Source organism: Gobio gobio (assembly GCF_949357685.1).
Source record: "Gobio gobio genome assembly, chromosome: 17".
NCBI classification, from domain to species: Eukaryota; Metazoa; Chordata; class Actinopteri; order Cypriniformes; family Gobionidae; genus Gobio; species Gobio gobio.
In genome coordinates this window covers 15,629,216-15,650,440 of record NC_137110.1, presented here as the reverse complement: position 1 = coordinate 15,650,440, position 21,225 = coordinate 15,629,216, and the positions used below count along the sequence as shown (strand labels likewise).

At 37.7% G+C, this 21,225-nt stretch overlaps 2 protein-coding genes across 2 annotated transcripts in view; one reads left to right on the top strand and one right to left on the bottom strand.

Annotated features, from left to right (window-relative positions):
* Positions 1-2,814: 2,814 nt before the first annotated feature.
* On the top strand, positions 2,815-11,985 carry slc48a1b (solute carrier family 48 member 1b). Its single transcript, XM_079840544.1, has 4 exons — positions 2,815-3,039; positions 3,149-3,280; positions 6,170-6,337; positions 10,456-11,985. Exons 2-4 carry the CDS (start codon positions 3,151-3,153, stop codon positions 10,590-10,592), a joined length of 435 nt encoding a protein of 144 aa, XP_079696670.1. The 5' UTR covers positions 2,815-3,039; positions 3,149-3,150; the 3' UTR covers positions 10,593-11,985.
* hdac7b (histone deacetylase 7b) overlaps positions 11,564-21,225 on the bottom strand; it is a 24,569-nt gene continuing 14,907 nt past the window's right edge. The window contains exons 14-21 of the mRNA XM_079840521.1: positions 20,523-20,610; positions 20,081-20,200; positions 19,875-19,972; positions 19,567-19,685; positions 14,499-14,632; positions 14,323-14,407; positions 14,105-14,237; positions 11,564-12,778 (exon numbers count right to left, since the gene is read on the bottom strand). Of these exons, the coding sequence (XP_079696647.1) occupies positions 12,733-12,778; positions 14,105-14,237; positions 14,323-14,407; positions 14,499-14,632; positions 19,567-19,685; positions 19,875-19,972; positions 20,081-20,200; positions 20,523-20,610 (823 nt within the window). The 3' untranslated portion in view covers positions 11,564-12,732. The remainder of the gene's footprint in view (positions 12,779-14,104; positions 14,238-14,322; positions 14,408-14,498; positions 14,633-19,566; positions 19,686-19,874; positions 19,973-20,080; positions 20,201-20,522; positions 20,611-21,225) is intronic.

Here is a 21,225-nt window from a genome sequence, read left to right as displayed (position 1 = left end):
TGTGTGTAAGTTTCCCAAATGAAACACAAGAGCTGTTAGTTGTGTTAGCTAGTGAGTGATGTCTCTTATGCAGAGGACTCTGTTTAGCCATTTGCAAAAAGTGAAGCATATAATGCTTGCAGTTTTGCAAACTCAGTTTCACTGAGTTGGCCTCAAGGACCACTTTTAGTGTGTAAGCAATTTTAAAAAACTGTAGTACTACTATACCACTATAATAAATTAGTATGATAAACAGTGTGTGATGACAGTCCCACATTTCCATAGTTTCATCGTAGTAGCAATAGAGGAGTATTTTCACGGATAGTAGGTTACCAAACTTTTGTTGGGGTAACAAAAATAAGCTTAAAATCACTGACCAAACACACCGGTCGTTTGTTTTAAGTTTTAGTGACATCTATTGGACATTGGTGGAATTTGCACACAGTTTTGCACACTCTTTGCGTTTGCGACTCCCACGCATCTGCGCTCTGTCACGCTTTCACACCACAGAGAACATGAACACTCACACAACAGAGAAACGATGACGCGACTAAAAATGTGCCTTTTCATGCATCATAAAATGTATCCATGCAGTTTATATTGTAGCCTGTTAATATCAACCGCCACCAATGTGCAGCATCCACCTGGATGATGCGACGGCAGCCATATTGCGCCAGAACGCCCACCACCAGTTTATGGTGGAGAGGAGACAGAGTGATGAGGCCAATCAGTCTGGGGATTATTAGGAGGCCATGACAGGCAGAGGCCAATGGGCAAATTTGGCCTGGATGCCGGGGTTACACCCCTACTCGTTTTCTGAAGGACATCCTGGGATTTTTAATGACCACAGAGAGTCAGGACCTCGGTTTAACGTCTCATCGGAAGGACGGTGCTTGTTACAGTATAGTGTCTCCATCTCCAATTAGGACCCACACAGACCACAGTGTGATCACCCCCTGCTGGCCTCACTAACACCTCTTCCAGCAGCTATGATTACTATGTCCTAGACATAGACTGTGAAAAAGGTCCTAGATATTATTCATCATATTAATACCACCACTACTTTTTCCTCCACAATTAGCCTACTGGTTTTTAAAGAGGAATTTCGAATATATTAAACACTGCAATGTATTTGTATTCTTAAACTCCAAGGACCCTGATAAGCACCCTGAATGACATCATCAAGTATATACTTTAAATTTTAAATATCTGCGGAGGAGCTCTATATGGTACCATTTGAAAGCTTAGAATATCTACTTTCTGTTGACAGGCATCACTTTTTTACTAAACTTATTTATACTAAATTAGTCTGGGACCATTTCCGCCTTTATTTGGCCTTGCCAAATTTAAAAGCTTCCTATACCCACATACAGTGGTCTAAATACACAATTTTTGTGCCATTTTACAGGAAACCCTTTGAAGTTACATAAAACACTGCTAAAAGTGATACACATTTAAGTATATGTTGTCTGAGCTGTAATAAACACCCTAAAAAAGAGGCGCTTTTTGATTGTTTACAAAATCATTTTTGATTTTTTTGGTTATAAATTCATTTTTGAAAGGGTATATCAGGCCCTGTGTGCTAGAACCCTGCAGACAGTTTTGGCTGTTTCCAGCATATGCCAGCAAATACTGAGAAAAATAATTCTGTGACACTGGGATATTGCATTTATACCAATGTATATGGGGAGACTTGTATATTGGGGAGATTTGTGTAGGCGGAAATTACATTAAAAAAGGTAATATTCCACCCTGCAGATCCATTTGAATAAATCTTGCATACAACAGGCAAAATTCTTTTTTTCCCCCAGTATTTGCTGCCATCTAGTGGAAACAGCCCAAACTGTCTGCAGGGTGCTAGAGCACACAGGGCCTTAGTTATACACTTTCAAAACTGAATTTACAACCAAAAAATCAAAAAGCGCCCCCAAAAAAAGAGGGTGTGTGTGGGGTTGTTGGTTATTACAGGTCAGACAACATATACTTACATGTTTATCACTTTTAGCAGTGGTTTATTTAACTTCAAAGGGTTTAAATGACACAAATTGTGTATTTATGCCGCGTTCCAGGCAACCCGTAATCCGTGTTTTTCCAACCTTCTACCCGTGGAAGTGCACTGGAAAGGCAGTCAAAACCGTGATTTCCCACCCGTGAACTCGTACTAGATCGATGTACTCCCAGTTACGAGCTCTGACCTCACATAGCCCGCGAAACAACAATGTCAGCCCCTATGGATACAGTGTTTATTAAACAAAAATACAAATAACGTCAAATGAAAGGTATAACAGCTTCTCTTGCCGTATGATACGTTTTTTCTCCTCTGTTTCCCTCAAATAAGCAAGGAGTAAGCACCTTTGGCGATTGAAATGATTGTAAATGAGCATAAGCCCTGTACTGTCCGCCATGCTTTGTTTACATCTAGCTACCACAATTCCTTGCGCTCAGGCAGTTTGGCGTGACTTTTCCTGGAACTACAAAGTCGTGAGTCGTGGTTGAAGTTACTTACGGGGTCAAAAACCTGCCTGGAACGCAGCATAAGACCACTGTGGGTATGGGAAGCCAAATCCAGGAGGAAATTCCCCAAAATTGTCCCAGAGCTAAGGAGGTTAAATAATCAAATAACTCAAACAAAGAAAACTATTATAAAGAATATTTGGGGGTTTGTTTGTAGAGTTATACAATGTATAGCTTTAAAAAATATATAAACATTTTTAAATAAAAAATTCATACAATAAATTAACGTTAATATTATCATATTGTTCGAATTCATATCGAATTCAAGCCTCTCCATCAAGTCCGCCTCTAAAAAAACGTGTCGTTTTCATCCATACCCCCAGGAGTCGCTGTTTTCTGTTAAACGGACGCATAATTTCACTTTTGCTCTTCTGCTGTACATCGGCGAAGAGCAACAATAACACACAGCGCGGGTTATGGAGCAGTAAATGACAGTAAACGTGGATTGATCGTTTGAGGCGGTCTTTTACTATAGTTCATAAACAGCAGTAAATGACAGTTCTTCGCTAGTACCTGTTACTGCAGCTGGATCAGCGCTGTCTCCAGGTCAGAAGAGCGGATGCTCCTGAACAACTATTTTTAGTAACTGGATAGTTCGTTGTTGTTTTGGGATTTTCAATAATATTGTTGTTTATTCATGTACTTTTGACGACAGGAATGGCGATCAATAAGACTTATGTAAGCGTGGGCTACTCGTGTGTTGGGATGGTGGTGGGATTTTCGGCGTTTCTAGTGTGGAACATCGCATACAAACAGCCGTGGACAGCCGCGATGGGCGGATTATCAGGTAAATTCTTTGGCTGCGTCTCAAATACTTAGACTTAGTTACTTAGACAGCATTTCCAGCCATCGTTGAAGACGCTGAAAGCGCCTATTGTGCAAGAAATTTTGCCTAGGTTGGCAAATCACTCGTTTTAGAAGTGTTCACATGGATTTTGTGATGTTTTGAAGTGGATTTTAAGCAAATATTGCTGCTATTTGCGACTTTTGTTCAAGAGAAAATGTCTGTATCATTTTCAGTTCTGAAATGATGGTGAACTTTACAAACAACTTAATGTTAATTGCTTCAAAATACAGAGATAAATGCAATAATTATGTGAGTATTTAATTGTCAAGTGTACTCCACAAGAAATTTTGTATTTAAATTGATAAAAATGCTATGCTGTTTTAATTGAGTGCAATGGATGAAAGCTGTGTCTGCTGTATGTAAAATAGGAATATGATTGTTTGATAAAATGTTAATAAATTAATGCAGGTTTAATACACTTAATATTTAACCTTCTGCCTTTTTAGTACCATGCCATGAGTAAGTGAGTAGGCTACTACTAATGAACAAGATGCGTTTAATATGTAATTTTCCTGGAGTAGCTTACACATTGGTTTTGCTAGTCCTCAAGTAGTTATATTAAGAAACATTGTGTGATATGGACACTGGAGTATAAAACTCACCAAAACGTACAACCTTTTCAAAGTTCTTGAGCACAATTTTTTTTTACTGAAAATTCAGCTTTGCCATCACAGGAATAAATTATATTTTTAAATATATTACAATAGAAAGCCGATCAATTAAACGGTAATAACATTTCGCAATTTTACATTGTTTATTGTGTTATAAATACACAGAATACAGCCTTGGTGAGCATAAGAGACAAAAAACCCCAAAACTTTTGAAAGGTATTTCACACAAATCCGTTCACAGATGACATGTTCAGGGAGTTGGGTCGAACATGTAGATTTTGGCCTGACATCGTAATTTTTTCCCTTATATATATCGAATTAGTCCAATATTTTGGGGGTTTGGGATTTGAAGGGTATGACTTTAACAAATCAACTTTACCTTAACAAACGCTAGCAAAAATTGAGTTTTTGGCCCAGACCAGTAGTTTTCTCTAAACCTTTGTTCCTCAGTGCACTTTGATCCGCCACTGTGCACTTCAAACTCGGGGACTTTGAGTTTGTGTTATGCAAGAAAGTCACATAGTTTGGTATAGTCTGTGCATTTGTACTTTGAGTAAGAGTCTTATACTTTAGTCAGTCTAGTTTCTAGAATTCTATTCAATTATTCTGTTCAATTATTGGATGGTTGACTAATCACATGTCCATTTAACTATTTCATTAAATTTTAGATTAAAAATAAAGCAGAGCATATTTCAGATGTCATAACTGGTCATCGCTTTAAATCAGCTTTTTTTAACCTGTGTGTCCTTAAAGGACATGTTTGTCATTAAAAGTCACTTAGTTGTGTATTTTTATTGGAATTGTAATATTACACCGTAATTTTCTTTCATAAATCTATTTTACACTAGAAGATTAATAAGATATTTTTTGTAGGTCAGTCATTTTTGACCAGGAACACCACAAGTGTTACAAAAATAGAACACTTACAAAAATTCTCAATTTTTGGGGGAAGTAGTTATACTCTAATATTATAGTTTTAGTCTAATGCTATGATTTTAACTAGCATTTTCAGGAAAAAGAAAATCTTCTCCGGGTCAAAATGACCCAAACTCTACCTAAGTCTGTAAGGATGGGAGAGAAATAGCTTTTCAAAGCTTCGAATCAATTGATTCACTTGCTTTGCAAAATGATTCACTATTTCGAAACGTTCGAAACGCCACAGGCTGGCGATCCCTGCAGGTCAGAACAGTGAAAATGCAACAACAACTCAGGCCAAACATGAATAAAAACATCTTTTACAAACCCATTGCAAATGTTTTATTGAAAGTCAAATCTATCAAATGCAATTAACTAATCATCTAATAAGATTAGGGCTGTCAAAAGATTAATCGCGATTAATCGCATCCAAAATAAAAGTTTGTGTTTACATAATATATGTGTATGTACTCTGTTAATTATTATTTATATATAAATACACACACATTCATGTATATATTTAAGAAATATTTGCATGTATATACTGTATATACATTTATATAATCTATGATATATATAAATATAAATGTTTTATATATAAAAATAATATTTTTTTCTTAAATATATACATGCTTGTGTGTGTATTTATGTATAAATAATAATTAACAGAGTACATACACATATATTATGTAAACACAAACTTTTATTTTGGATGCGATTAATTGCGATTAATCTTTTGACAGCCCTAAATAAGATTAAATATCAAGTGTCTGTATAATACGTGTTCATCAAGTACCTTTTTTAAATTGAAGCACAAGGGTTAAATGGTCCTTTTTTACCAGTACAAATATTCTTCCATGTGTGAGGTCACAAAAACGGCATGTCATAATTATTCAAGAATTATAAAGCATGTCACTCTGCAGGACACTGCTGTCACTTCTTGACATTTCACATGAATTAACCTATTATTTATTTATAGTATGTGGGTTTTTTTATGAGGGCAAGTAAAACTTGATTAGTAAATATCCTTCCCACATACACCGCTGTTAAAAATGGAAATGTGGTGTTGATAAGGGAGATTCTGCTCTGTTGTGTAATATCACAAAATGCTCATATGCAAAACTAACAGCACATGCAGAACTGAGAGCAAATGAGTGCCGTCAACTATCAAACAGGAACGCAGCATGTGAGAATATGACAAAGCAAAAATTAATGCAGAGTCATAGATTTAGTCACATGCTAAACTAGCATGTGCTTTGAACTTCATATCGCTCATTGTGTGTTTATGTATGTATTTCTCCAGGTGTTTTGGCATTATGGGCTCTGGTCACACACATCATGTACCTTCAGGACTTCTGGAGAACATGGTTAAAGGGACTGAAGTTCTTCTTGATCATAGGTGTCATCTTCTCCATGGTATCCATCGTAGCGTTCATCTCCTTCCTCAGTGTTGCCATCTCCCACAAAGAATGTGAGTAGAGACCAATGAAAGTATAACGTGTAGGTGTGAGCTAAATGTTCATTCATATCAGTCTCAGATTAAATGCTTCGCAGAGAAATTGGCCTTCAGGACATTAACCCTCTGGTGCTCTCCGGTCATTTCTGAGTTTCGAATTTTTAAAAATCACTGCTTCATCGGAATGATATGAAATTTGGTGACTTTTCTAGCATGTGGTATGTAAACACACAAAAAAATTGGGGTCATGATTCGAGCATGCTAATTGGTCGTAAAAAAAAAAAAAAAAGTAGCGTCATAAATGACCGACCATAGGAAATGAATGGGAAATTGGCAAAAACACAAAAATTCTCTGAATATTTGTGTGTACAATCTACAAAACGGCCACAATGCTGAAAAAAAGTACACAGCAGTAAAGGGGTGACACTCTAAAACATCAAGAGTGTGATATTGACACATCCACTCACACGCACACTTATATACACACACACACACACACACACACACACACACACACACACACACACACACACACACACTTATGAAAAACTGAACCTATGAACCACATTTTGAATTTTTAAAAATCACAGCTTCATCAATCATCAGAATGATATGAAACTTGGTGACTTTTCTAGCATTAGGTATGTAAACACACAAAAAAAATTGAGGGCATGATTCGAGCATGCTAAGTGGTCGTAAAAAAATACTCCCACTTGTGCTCTTCGGTCAAAAATGACACCATAGGAAATTAATGGGAAATCTGCAAAAACACAAATTCACAGGACAAAAATCTATATTTCTAACAACAACAAAAAAAATCTAAAACTTTATAATAAATAGTCTTTGAGATTTTTTAATATATATTCAAATCCATCAACAAAAAAAAAATTATAATTAAATGTGTTCAAAAGAGAACTAGGGAATTCTCAAGCCTCTCCATAGAGACCTCTAGTGATTACACCCATGGTTGCATGATTTCTTAAATAATTCCAAAAGAGGGCGCTAATCTGCCTTCAAAAAAAAATATTTTGAAGGCTTAGGCTGTGTTCGAAATCGCCCCCTATACCCTTAAAGAGGGCACTATTTGAGTGAACATCCATTTGTAGTGGTGTCCGAAACGTTTTTGAGTGCACTCATTCAATCTCACAATGCATCGCAATAACGAGTGTACAGTAGATGTACGCGCTGGATGCTTGTTCGATGCACCAGCGCTGCGCAGACCGATCGGCGTATGACAGCAAAGTCCCGCGAGAGCAAACGAGAAGACTCCTTATGCTTTTGAATCGGTCTCACTCTCAACCAGACTGTGTAGTGTACTCTCAACGCACTGTGTCAATAGTGTAGTATACTATTTATACTACATCACATGGGCGTCATAAGCAAAAAAATGTGGGTGGGTCCTTTTACAGAAACATTTTACTGGAGTAGATGCAATTTAAGTACAAATATATGTTCACTAAACTTCTGGTTGAGGCAGACAAAACAACGGAAAGCTCAGAATATTTTTCAGCAGCAATAGTGTAGGGGTAAGACACATGGCACGAAGATCTGACGCAAATCGACCCGCAGTTCGAATCCGCCTTTTACCGACTTCGCTCCTTTTTCCCATCACATATCAGATCGGAAAGGCATTACTTTTCAATGAAAATGAAGAAAATATTAGAAAAGTGGAAATAAAGCTTCTAACGTGTTTAATCAGTGTTCAGGGTGTGTAAACAGAGACAATAAAAGTGAGTGGGTCCAATATCATTGGTTTTAAAAAGTGTGTGGGTCGATGCCATCTGGCGAAACGTGGAAATTCATTCAATGCACTGCGCGACTCACAGTGCATTATGGGTATTCTCTAGCCGTCGAGCATACATCGGTTGTAAACTCGTTATTGTGGTGCATTGTGGGATTGAATGAGTGCACTTATATCCACTATGGTTTCGGACACCACTACAGGGAGTGCAGAATTATTAGGCACGTTGATTTTCTGATCATATTTTTTTTCCTGGCACATTTGACCAATTCCAAACCACAGTAATCCTAATAACTACTATTGATTTAGTATTTAATAATGTATAAGTGATATATAATTGTTCATGAAGGCTGGAAATGAAAAACACCTTATATTCAGGTGTGCAGAATTATTAGGCACGTTTTCTTTTACAGATAAATTGAGCCAAAAAAGAGATTTAACTCAGACTGAAAAGTCAAAAAGTATTAAATGCCCATGAGAAGGATGCAATACTAATGCAATACTAGACATTGCAGTTAAGGCGTGACCATTGGACAGTGAAATGCTCGTTGGGTCAGCAGGGTCAGACAAAAACATGTGGCGGAGAAAAGACACCTGTTAACTGCAAAATAATTAAGGTGAAGAATTAAGGGTGAATCCATCAGGAACCCTTTAGTCTCCAGCGCCACCATTTTCCAGAGCTGCAACCTACCTGGAGTCTCCAGAAGTGCAAGGTGTCAGGATCTCAGAGACTTCAGTTAGGTAAAGAATCCTAAAAAATGACCCCCACTAAATAAGAATCATAAGCTGAAGTGTTGTAAAATACATGAAGAAGGTTTTTTTATAGGCTTTATAGGTTGAGAGTGACTCTTGAAGGACCAGCACCACATCCTCTAGTACCACTGTTTGAAGAATTCATCTTCCAGAATCTGGCACTACGTTTTGGGAGTTCATTTTAGTCCATCCTGAAGTCCGTTTTGCAGAGATGGACTAAAAATGAACTCCCAAAACGTACTGCCAGATTCTGGAAGATGAATTCTTCAAACAGTGGTACTAGAGGATGTGGTGCTGGTCCTTCAAGAGTCATTCTCAACCTATCTGTCCATAAAGCCTATAAAAAAACCTTCTTCATGTATTTTACAACACTTCAGCTTGTGATTCTTATCTAGTGGGGGTCATTTTTTAGGATTCTTTACCTAACTGAAGTCTCTGAGATCCTGACACCTTGCACTTCTGGAGACTCCAGGTAGGTTGCAGCTCTGGAAAATGGTGGCGCTGGAGACTAAAGGGTTCCTGATGGTTTCACCCTTAATTCTTCACCTTAATTCTTAATTCTTTTGCAGTTAACAGGTGTCTTTTCTCCGCCACATGTTTTTGTCTGACCCTGCTGACCCAACGAGCATTTCACTGTCCAATGGTCATGCCTTAACTGCAATGTCTAGTATTGCATTAGTATTGCATCCTTCTCATGGGCATTTAATACTTTTTGACTTTTCAGTCTGAGTTAAATCTCTTTTTTGGCTCAATTTATCTGTAAAAGAAAACGTGCCTAATAATTCTGCACACCTGAATATAAGGTGATTTTCATTTCCAGCCTTCATGAACAATTATATATCACTTATACATTATTAAATACTAAATCAATAGTAGTTATTAGGATTACTGTGGTTTGGAATTGGTCAAATGTGCCTGGAAAAAAAATATGATCAGAAAATCAACGTGCCTAATAATTCTGCACTCCCTGTAAATGGCTGTTCCCTCAAACAGTGCCCACAGCTGAATCAATCATCCATCCATCCATCTTCCGAACCGCACTGATCCAGCGCAATATCATGCATACAGGTATAAATTATCCTTTTTAAAATGATAATTATATTGTTTGATTAAGGTTACATGCTAGTTTCCGTGGCAGAGTTCAAGATTAATCTTTTCATTATTACTGGAGCTGCCAAACTGCAAAAACGGCAGCCTTACCGGCGCACTTATTGTCCGAAATCACTCACTCGTTTTCGAAGTGGACTATGTCAGTGGACTAATGTAGGGAATAGTGAATGAGGGTATAGGGGGCGATTTCGAACACAGCCTTAGTCTCTATTTTAACCTGAAATACTGCAATAATAATAAAAAAAAAAATGTGTATAATTTTCAATGGCAAAAATAGACTATAATTATTGCATAAATATTAAAAAATACCATCAAATTATCTCAAAATACAAATTAAAAAATATTATTGAAAAAAAAAAAATTTGCATTGGTTTTACTGGGGTGGAGGAAGTTTAACTTTTAGGTGTCCGGTCACTTATGACCGGGAAGACAACCAACGCAACCCCTAAACGAAGAGCACCAGAGGGTTAAACTCACAGAAGGACAGTTGTTTGAACTTGTGTTTGTGTGTATGTGTGTGTGTCTACAGCCCTCACAGATCCTGCCAGTCTGTACCTGTCGTGTGTGTGGAGCTTCATGAGTTTGAAGTGGGCGTTCCTGCTCGCCCTGTATTCTCATCGATATCGCAAAGAATTTGCCGACATCTCCATCCTCAGTGACTTTTAAGTATACACACACAATAACACACTCGTGCCCACAGAGAAACAAGCATACAACCTTACAACATGCTTGGCTGTTACCATTTGAAATGGCCCAGGAACACTCAACAAGGAGAGTCCAAAAGCTTTCGTGTTTTTAGTATATCACTTGTCTCTCTTTCTACTGTTGTCTGTCCAGGCAGTCTATTGAAGATTATGTTATGTTGAAGGATGTTATTTTAAATGTTGGACTTTTTAATAGCTCTGATCAATATCAATATTTCTGAGTATGTATCGTTTATAGGTATTAACAGGAGTCTTTTGTCTTTCTCCTTGCTGCTCTTTTCTTGTTGTCCTGAATGTTTTTCTGCTGTTTCACTATGGGATATGACAGGATTTTATTACGCTGGTCTGTCACTAAAAGACTGCTGCTGCATAGCATTTAGGTTGCTGTCTATTGGTTGTTAAATAAGCACTTTATTGTCTAGACAATGTGGTTTAACCAATCGCAAAACCTTGTGAGGGTATCTTGAGGCTTTATTGACGAGGGATACAAAGGTTTTGTTATTGGTCTCCATTCCTTGTTTATACTATTATGACCCCAAAGCATTAGAGAGCAACATCCAGCACACATTTGAATTCAATGAATGATTTTTGTAGCATTTTTTTGTAGACAAACAGGGTAGTGATTTTCAAGATTTACCATCACGTCTGTCATCTGTTATAGGGCTGAGTGTTAGTATACATTCATTCACTCATATAATACTGCATGCATTTGTATTCTATTATGTTGAGATTTCTTTATATATTTACACAAAAACATTGTGCTATACTGTTAGAATGTGATGTGTGTTAGTTAGCATTTCAGACACTTTTATGAACATATCCATTATATTGTATCGTTATGAAATCAATAACTTTATGTATGTGTGAGTGGGCCATTAATAAAATACCTGTTATGGCAACCAGACACATGCTTCTTGATTTCAAAACTGTTTTAAATATATATATCTTTATTTAATTCTGAGAACAAACAGCAAAACCTACAAAATGTAAAAACTCCAGGCAAATGACGTGATGGCATTTCACACAAAAAGCTTTGCATGTAATTGTAGAGCAACACATAAAAAAATGAAAGAAAATGAATGTCCTCAGAAATTAATTTCAGCCCAACTGGTCTTGCAAACTGATATAGCAAAGCACTTTGTACCCTTATCTTTATGCTTGCTATAGACGTAGTTAATATTCAAGGATAGCTGCCTTACATGTTCATTGAAGGGAAACCTATCAATATTATTAATAATAATAAAAAAACTCCATGTAAAATGTCTCAGGATTTTTTGTTACATTTGTAATTGGATGAATATAAAGTGCTATTAACAAAAGCGTTAAGAAATAAATTGTCAATACCTTTTAAATGCACCAAGGCCAGAGGACTACTGTCATTTCAAAGACTTGAATATAAAACTTATTTATTACTAAAATTGTAGTCATTTAACATTCCACATTTAAACAGTAAACATTTACACTTCTGTTCAAAAGTTTGGGGTTGGTAAGATTTTTGAATGGTTTTGAAAGAAGAAGTTAATTTTGGTTCTGATAGAAAGGTGTCAGAATGCACAGTGCATCGCAGTTTGTTGTGTATGGGGCTGCATAGTCTGTGTATATATTTGTGAAAACCGTGCTACATTTTTTCCAGGATTCTTTGATAAAACAAAGCCTAAAGCATCCTTGAATTAAAGTATAAAAAAAGACCTAATCTGACCCTAAACATTTGAACAGTAGTGTGTATGTATAAACATGATCAAACTCAATAACTAAAAAAACCATTCTGGTTAAGACCTGTGAAAACATTATTCACTTAGTTTCTCATAAATGTTCACTTCCTGCTTGTATGATATCCTTGTTTGACATTTCGCAGAGGCTTCATGTGCAAGCTATAATTGCAAAATCAAAAAATGAGTCAGCATTTGTATAAATCACTCACAAGATGTGATTATGACAGTGACGTTCTTTTGCTCATCTTAGTTCCTAAGGATTGTCTCCTGTCTCTCACACTGCAGTCCCCACGAGGAATATTTCAGCAGCGTCAGTCTGTTAAAGCACAGGATGTCCAGTATCTGCTTGGAGAGGAATGAAGTCTCCCAGAAAAATAGTAAGATTGGTCTTTACATTGAATCCTCTTCATCATTCTCCATTGGCTCATTTGGGAAACTACAAAGCAGATACAAAGCAATAGAATATTCAATATATGAAATAGTTTGGTTAGTTTCAGTCCATCTCTAGCCACGTTAGTCCAATATGCTAATACTCAGCGGGATTGGTTCCGAAAGTATTTTTTTCTATTCAATTTTCACATAGGGGTTTAAAAAAAGTCTAAAGTGTTATAAGCCATGAACAAAACCAACATTTCAAATTTTGAAGCCAAAAAGTATTTGAAAATCAAACAAAAATGAACCATGAAGCATTGGGAATGACATAATCAAATTAGAAACAATAGAGCAATATAAATGTATTCATTTGCAGTTGTGTATTATATACAGAAATAGTTCAGTGCAATATATATGTATACATATATTTAAGTATTTTGAGAGTGTAGGGAAACTCAAATTACATCCATGTGGTGCTTCATGGGAGAGGGTGTTTCCTGCAGAGCTCTTTTGCTCATCGTGACACTGATTGGTGGACATTTTTGAAGAATCATGGGTAATGTAGTTTTACACCAGGAATTCCACTATTAACTCTTTTCCCGCCAGCGTTTAAAAAAAAAAAGTTGCTAGCGACCACCAGGGTTTTGATCATTTTCACAAAAATGTAATGGCCCTCAGAATATTTTGTTGAATGAATATCTGAACATGCAATATATCAAACGAAAGAATAGACCCTCTGCTTTTAAACCAAAAAAAACACTTAAATATGGGCAAGTTCCATAAAAAAAAAGCTACATTTTGAACAAAAAGCTGAGAAAAAGCACGTTTTTGTCAAATATTACATCCAGATCAGATTCCGAACGATGATCAAACACAGATGGAGTCAATCAAGTCCATCAACACCCCTAATGCTTGCACAGTCCTATAGCTCGCCCAGGGTCCACATTTCATTCAGTAACATTAGATAGTTTTGATTTATATGATGTTTAATGTTGATGATCACGTTATTTTACATATGCATCAGCTTACATACTATCGCTTGTTTTTTTTTTGCGTCTTCTTCATCTGTGTTTTGATCAGGAGATTCTGTACTCACTCAGAAGATGTGTAATAGCGCCCCCTAGCGTCTAACAGTGAAAACATGGAAACCCGTTGGCAGGGAAACGTTTTCCACAAATAACGGAAAATTCTGTGTTTGGCGGGGAAAGAGTTAAATAATAGTAATGCAAAGAGATGGCCTCGACAAAAGTATATATCCTCGTTTAACAACCTCAAAGGTCTGTCTACCTATCTACAAAAGTTATTGTTAAAAATCAATTTCCTTATGGAGAAAATGAGTGGATCTTTTACATCGGGAACCTGACTGTTGCACTCTATACTGTTGTCTTACTGGCTTCTGCTTGGAGCAGTAAGGCCACCCAGGACAAAAGCAGCTTCAGTGCCCGCCGTGTATGTCCTCTCTGCTTTTGCGTAAGACAGAGACAAAGTCTTCAGCATAGAGCTCGCTGAACGCCAGTACTTGTCTGAGAAGGAGACATAAAGAAGTATGAAAAGACCAGATCAAGACCACAGAAAATAAACAAACAACACAAACTGAGCGATTCTCACTTTGAGCATGCAGTACCCTCTCCAGAGAATCGATCGCGTTGGCACAGGGAATCCTCTGTAATTCCTCCTCAGCTAAAGGCTCAGGCTGCAGAAACAAGCAATACTCAATTCATGCAATACGCAAGGTGTTAAACACGTGTGGGCATCTTTAAACACACACACACACACACACACACCTCGTTTCCCACAAGAGCACTGATACAGGCTTCTGATGCATCGCAGAGGGATGTGAGGTCATAACCTCCCTCTAACACCAACACCACTCGACCTTCAGCCAGCTCCATTAATTTCCGGGTCAAGAATCCGAAACCTGAGAGGCATATCACATAAAACCAAAAACTTCAAATGATCATTTGCATATTCTGTCAGTGGCACACATCATACAGACACAAATGTCACACCATAAAGGTATCAGTCACAAAAACATCTTTGCGGTTCTAGAGTGATTAGAGCGACTCTTTATATAACAGTTTAATATGTCATATGAGAGCCTTGATGACTTGACACATTCACGATAGCTGACATTGGCTAGATCATGACTATAATATGCCCATAACGTTTGAGTTCAAACAAAAATGCAAAGTCATTATAAGCTCTTCTGCTTTCCATCTGAAGCATTTTAAAGACTCTCCTTTTTATTCTTAGGGGAAATCCTACAGAGCAAGAAAATGCAGACAAAGCACAAACACTTTCAAACTCAGAGAATATAATTAAATGCTCTTGCAAAACCTAGGGAGCTAATGAGCCACAAGAAATGTTGATTATAAATAAATACAATTTTCAGTACAGAAAATTGTCAATAAAAACTATTTAAATTATTAAATATTTTGAAAAATACATTAAAGAAACATGCCGACTTTTTGGGACTTTAGCTTATTCACCGTATCCCCCAGAGTTAGAGAAGTCCATACATATGCCAAAATAACAAAATAAAACCAACATTTTCCTATTTACATGTTGTGATGTGTATAGTTACATCGTGTACTAAGACCGACGGAAAATGAAAAGTTGCAATTTGCTAGATGATATTACGCAGCGCCTGGAAATAGTCCCCAGCACGCTCTCTGTGCAAGCAGGTTGTCCCGTTGGTTATGTTGACGGAAGTTAGCCTATTTTCAGGCGCTGCGTAATATCATTGTGCCGCTGCACCCATGGTACGGCAGCAAAGTTCCATGAGTTCTACGCAGGAATGAGAGAAACGTTCCCGAGCCATATTGATCTAGAAAATTGCAACTTTTCATTTTCCATTGGCCTTAGTACACGATGTAACTATACACATCACAACATGTAAATAGGACAATTTTGACGTTATTTTGTCACTTATTGAGCAGTAGGCTAGATGGAGCCGTTTACCTCCAGTCTTTGTGTTAAGGGGGGGGGGGGGGGGGGGGTGAAATGCTGTTTCATGCATACTGAGCTTTTTACACTGTTAAAGGTCCCATGGCATGAAAATTTCATTTTATGAGGTTTTTCAACAGAGTTCCCCTAGCCTGAATATTGTCCCCAAGTGGCTAGAAATTTTTATGGGTGTAAACCGAGTTCTGGCTGTCTTTCTCTGCCTTTGAGAAAATGACAGCTCAGACGAGCTGATCTTGAATTTTCCTGTTATGACGTCATATCAGGAAACGTTACCTCCCTTTCCTCTGCTTTGCCCGCCCAGAGCACTCAGAGAAAATGGATTCAGTTTATGTCAGCACAGGCTTTTCAAACAGACTTTCCGATATGGATTCGACAGCACCGCGACAAACAGTGAGTAACAGTGTTCATTAATGCCTGATCTGTGATCAGTGATTTCTGATGTGTAGCTAATCATTCAAGTTTACTCAGACTTTCTTTCTAGATTGTTTAATGATCGCCGTCTTGATACCCTAAGCGTAATGCATCAGTGAATCAAGCCAGTGACTAAAACGATCATTTCTGTCAGTAGCATGAAACAAATCCGTTTTTTAAGTGATTAAACTACAGAGAGCGATCAAAGAACACTCTTTATAATGTCCGGAGCTGTCAATCACACGTTGCGAGTGTATCTGCACACTTGCCCAAACTGCCGTTATAAGGAATGACGCTGTTATGCTGCACAAAGTTCTTACTGTATTCATATCGATGTGTGTTTGCTGTTAGTTGTGGTGAAAGCATTTTGTGAGAGAACGCGTTGCAATGACGAGATCACTACATTCACACGATCAACAGACTGCCTGTGTACTCAATGCTCATCACTGCAGCCTTTAATGTGATAGGAATAGATCATAAAATAATGCTATAATCCACACTTTGACGATTAGTTCATCTCGGCGGCTGTAATGGTACATTACATGGGTTACAAAGTAGGGATGGGCAACAGTGGTCGAGTAATCGAGTACTCGAACGTGACAGCGATCATCGATCACGAGAACGATGATCGCCCTGAAAAAAATATATTTGTCTCTTTTTTTATTGGTTATTGCGTCGTTTTGCGCGGTACCGGAGGTCTGATTGGTTAGCACAACACGCCTCCTGACCGCGGCGAAATAAAGTGAAACTGAGGCGTGCAGCACTGCAGTGATGTCTGGAATCACTGTGATCATTGAATGGTTAGTGCAAGATGTGCAGCGCCAATCTGTCATAGCCTACAAAGCATTATAATGAGAACACGATGGAAATTAGAATGCTGTAAATGATCTGTGCTTAGTTCCCAGTGTATCAGCTGATCCACAGAGAAACTAGCGAGAACACTCAGACTAGCGCGTGTAGTTCATGTGCGCATTCGCGTCCTTTTCTGCAGATGCACGTTGTAAGATTACTTTTATGTTGTCAATATCTGATTCATCTAATATAAGAAGCGTTTGGTTGAGCTTAATAAGCTAGCAAAGCGCTGCCGTTATACCGGCTGTTCATTCTCTTCAGTTTCAGCTCAAACGCATATTTCATGCTGGACATGATGGTTTAGAGACGGTCATATTCTTTTTAGCTAGGCTATTTCTTTCTCAGAATCATTGATATTAGTAATGCAGCAGTGCTATACTGTTCTCGTATTTTTTAACAGTAGACCTAGTTTATTTAAAGTTGTTTTTCGTTATGAGTTCGAAAACGCGCAGTGATGTCTGTAAACGCTTCGATCATGAATAATACAATTAAGTGCATGATGTGCCGAGTCAATCTGTCAAAGCATTATAATGAGAACACGATTTTAATAAAATGTTGTTTCTGTGTGCTTTCGTTGTCCGTGTATCAGCGTTGTTAAGGGAAGAGCGCATTCAAAATATTCCGTTTCAAACCCTTCGCCTGTAAAATCTAGCACGCTGAAGTTCACGTGCGCATTCACGTCCTTTTGTGTTGATTTATGTCGTAATAGGTTCATAATAATCTTCATATTAATATTGATATAGGGTGCGTTTGGTTGAGTTTATTAACAAGATAGCAAGCTCTGCAGGGTGGTGTTATTTCACAGTTTCAGCTCAAAGGCAATGCTCGATATTACTGACTTGGTTATTTGAGACGGTAATTTTATAAAGATGTTTATTTTTCAAAGACATTTATGCATCAGACATTTATGCATCAGACATTTATGCATCATAATCTAGCAGTTATTTTTTGTTTTATATGTTCATGTTTTCATATACCTGTTTTCATGTCACGTTTGTATTTGTCAACAACCATTTTCATAACAGTTTTCATTATCTCAATGACGGACATGCCCCGCCCCCTGCACATGCTCCGCCCCCGAGTACTCGAGTACTCGTTTTTGAGACCTATCGATGATCGAAATGAGAAATTGACAAAAATGCCCATCCCTATTACAAAGTTTGTAGAATAAGATGGAAGAAGACAGAGTCGACGTGACTGGGACTGTTTATTCAGAACTCTCAGCTACAAATAAGCTTGCGCTAACAGCACAGCGCTCTCAACAACTCAGTACAATAAAACTTCACCCAGCTCTCCGTGGTTCACGAGTGCCCAGTCAGCCTCTCTCTCTCTCATGCATGCAGTGCCTCGCTAAACCACGCCCCTTCCGCAACATAATCTAACACTCATTTCAAATGCAAAGATGTCAGCCAATCACAACAGTGGGCGTTTTCACTGAAGTCTCACAGCAGACACGCCCCTTGAAACAGGACATTCAGCCAGAGGGCAAACATCAGTATAGAAAAAATGGCTTTTATTTCTAAATTATGACTTTTTTATGTAAAAATCAAAGTTTCAAAAAAAAAAAAGTTGGACGTTTGATGGAGTATTTCTGTGCCAAAAATACTCCTTCCGGTTTCTCATAAGTTTCAGAAAGTTTTTTTCGAGTATGGGTATATGTGACGGGCTCTTCTCCCGGAAGGGCACGCGCGCGACTAGAGCGAGAGAGCAAGCCGGCTGCGCTGCAGTCACAGGACTTCACGGAATCAACAATGTCACCAAAGCAAGACAACCCTGCACAGCTTCCCAAAGAACCCAGCGTTAATGGGACAGTGGATGGAGTGTGTTTTTCCGGAGCAGGAGTTGTGCAAGTGTTTGTTTGTTCCCTGAATTTCAGCGACAATGGTTTATAAACAAGGTACAGTTCAACTCCAGATTTGTAGCTCGTCTAATTCTGAAAGATGGAGCAATCCCAGCGATTAAGGTTCACGGTCATGTGTTGGTAGCAGGCGGTGAGTAAAAATGCTTCAAATGTTGTGTTGTTAGCTATCGATTCCATTGTTTTTCTATGTAAACACGCATAGCTCAACACAATAGCTGCGCGCCCTCGTCATTCTTTAGCTCCGCTCGAACGATACGCCCCCAGCCGCTCTGCTTTTTTCGGAAAGATTCGGTACAGCGTATCTTTCTTTTATAAATATAACAAAACTAAAGACTTTTCGGAGATATGAAAGATGCAATACTACTCTATAGGTATTCAAGATTGACTGAAAATGAGTGTTTCACCCCCCTTTAAGCTAGGCTAGCGGTGGGTGCGTCAGACAGAGTTATGGGACACACAGAGATGAGAATGGTATGTATGGACTTATCTAACTCTGGGGGATACGGTGAATAAGCTAAAGTCCCAAAAAGTCAGCGTGTTCCTTTAAGGTAATATAAAAACATTTTTACACAGTATTTATATGTGCTAAGTATCTTAAATCATGCTTATTAGAGTACTAAGTAATAACATGTTTACAGCAAACTAAATTGGAATAATAAATTCAAATAAAAATTATTAAAAAATAAATATTGCACTCTATTATTTGGAAATTGCAGGCTCAAACTCAACACCTCAACACAGTTTGTATTTTTAATACGTACATTTTGCTGAGACCATGTATCCACCCAGAGAATCTGGGTGACCCTTTGCAGCATCAAAACCAGCTGAAACCAGCACCACATTTGGGGAAAACTCACGAGCAATAGGCATAACCACGGTTCTATAAAGAGAGACACAATATTTGATTAATTAGTTCATGACTTGGACTTAATAGTGGCACCAGATGCAAACAGGTTTGGTTTTAAAATCATACAGGTTTGGAATGACATAAGGGTGACAGAATTTTCATTTTTGTCCAAATTATCCCTAAAATGACACTAAACACACTCAAATGACTGCAGAATAGTACCTGAATGCAGCTAGGTATTCTGCATCTCCCATGGGAGGACTCAGCCCCCCTGACCACGCCACATTTACATTAAAGCCTTCCCCTTCATCAGATCCGACCTGTAATACATTCATTTAGCTTAAATTCACATGCAGACATAGCAGTATGAGAGTTAAAGAATGCACAGTTTATACACTCTATAGTTTCATAGAAGGACATACACTAACCATGGAGGGTTCTCCAGTACCACAGAAGAAAGAACCATTGTCATAGCGATGCAGGGATATATAGAGGACACTAGGGTCGGTGTAGAATATCTTCTCAGTTCCATTACCATGATGAACATCCTGACAAAAGTGCAGGGGAGAGCAAAGATTAATAAAAACAAAATCCCATTGGAAACATCATTGAACCATACTCTAACAGAAAAACAAAAACAAAGGTTGAAGCTGAACATTTTACGATTTGTGCCTCTAGCATCGATTGTTGAAGGCAAGAAGGAGATCAGAAATCAGTGTAAACCAGTAAAACTTAAGAAATCCTGACTACCTACAAAAACACTATCTACTGTACAATCATAGACATTCTAACCTAAATCTAAAATCTCATGGTCAACTATGTGTTGAAATAAATCTATAAATAAAAGTACTGTGTTTGTGTGTGTCTTACCCAATCTACTATAAGGATCTTGTTAACCTTCAATCGGTCCTGAAGCTGTTTAGCAGCAATGGCCACAGAATTAAACATACTGGAGCCACTGTAACAGACACAATGAGAGAGATCAGTTATTTATAGTGCTACTTAAAGTCAGTATGAAAAAACCCTCCTGGACTTCTTGTGATAGTTTCAATGATGTACATAATAAAAAAAAAACCAAAAAAACAATACATAGTACAATTGTCACAGTCACATTTAGTTTAGTTTTAGTTTGATTGGACTTTCAGTTTGTTTGTATCTGTTACATGTTCCTTTGTTTCATCATCATTATCCTCGTGGTGTTCACTATATAAGTTCCTCCCATTCCTTCAGTGTCTGTCTGATCTCTGTTATGTTAGATGTGTTGTGCGATTGCCTGGCTGCTTGTCTTGTGAAACATTTACAATTAAACTACGTTTGGGAACTGTGTTTACCTGTCTTCATCTTCCTGCCTGCACACACCCTTGACAAATATACAGCAATATTTACCTACATAAGCTAACATTCAAAAGTTTGGGGTCGGGTAAGATGTCTTAATGTTTTTGAAAGAAGTCCCTTTTGCATTTCCATCTGCATTTATTTAATAAAAAATACAGTAAAACAGTACTATTGTGAAATATCACTACGATTTAGAATGTAATTTATTCCTGTGATCAAAGCTGAATTTTCAGCTTCA

Coding starts and splice junctions, on each gene's coding strand:
- slc48a1b (XM_079840544.1), top strand. CDS start 3,151: ATGGCGATCAATAAGACTTATGTAAGCGTGGGCTACTCGTGTGTTGGG. Junction 3,281..6,169: donor CGCGATGGGCGGATTATCAG/GTAAATTCTTTG, acceptor GTATTTCTCCAG/GTGTTTTGGCATTATGGGCT. Junction 6,338..10,455: donor TGCCATCTCCCACAAAGAAT/GTGAGTAGAGAC, acceptor GTGTGTCTACAG/CCCTCACAGATCCTGCCAGT.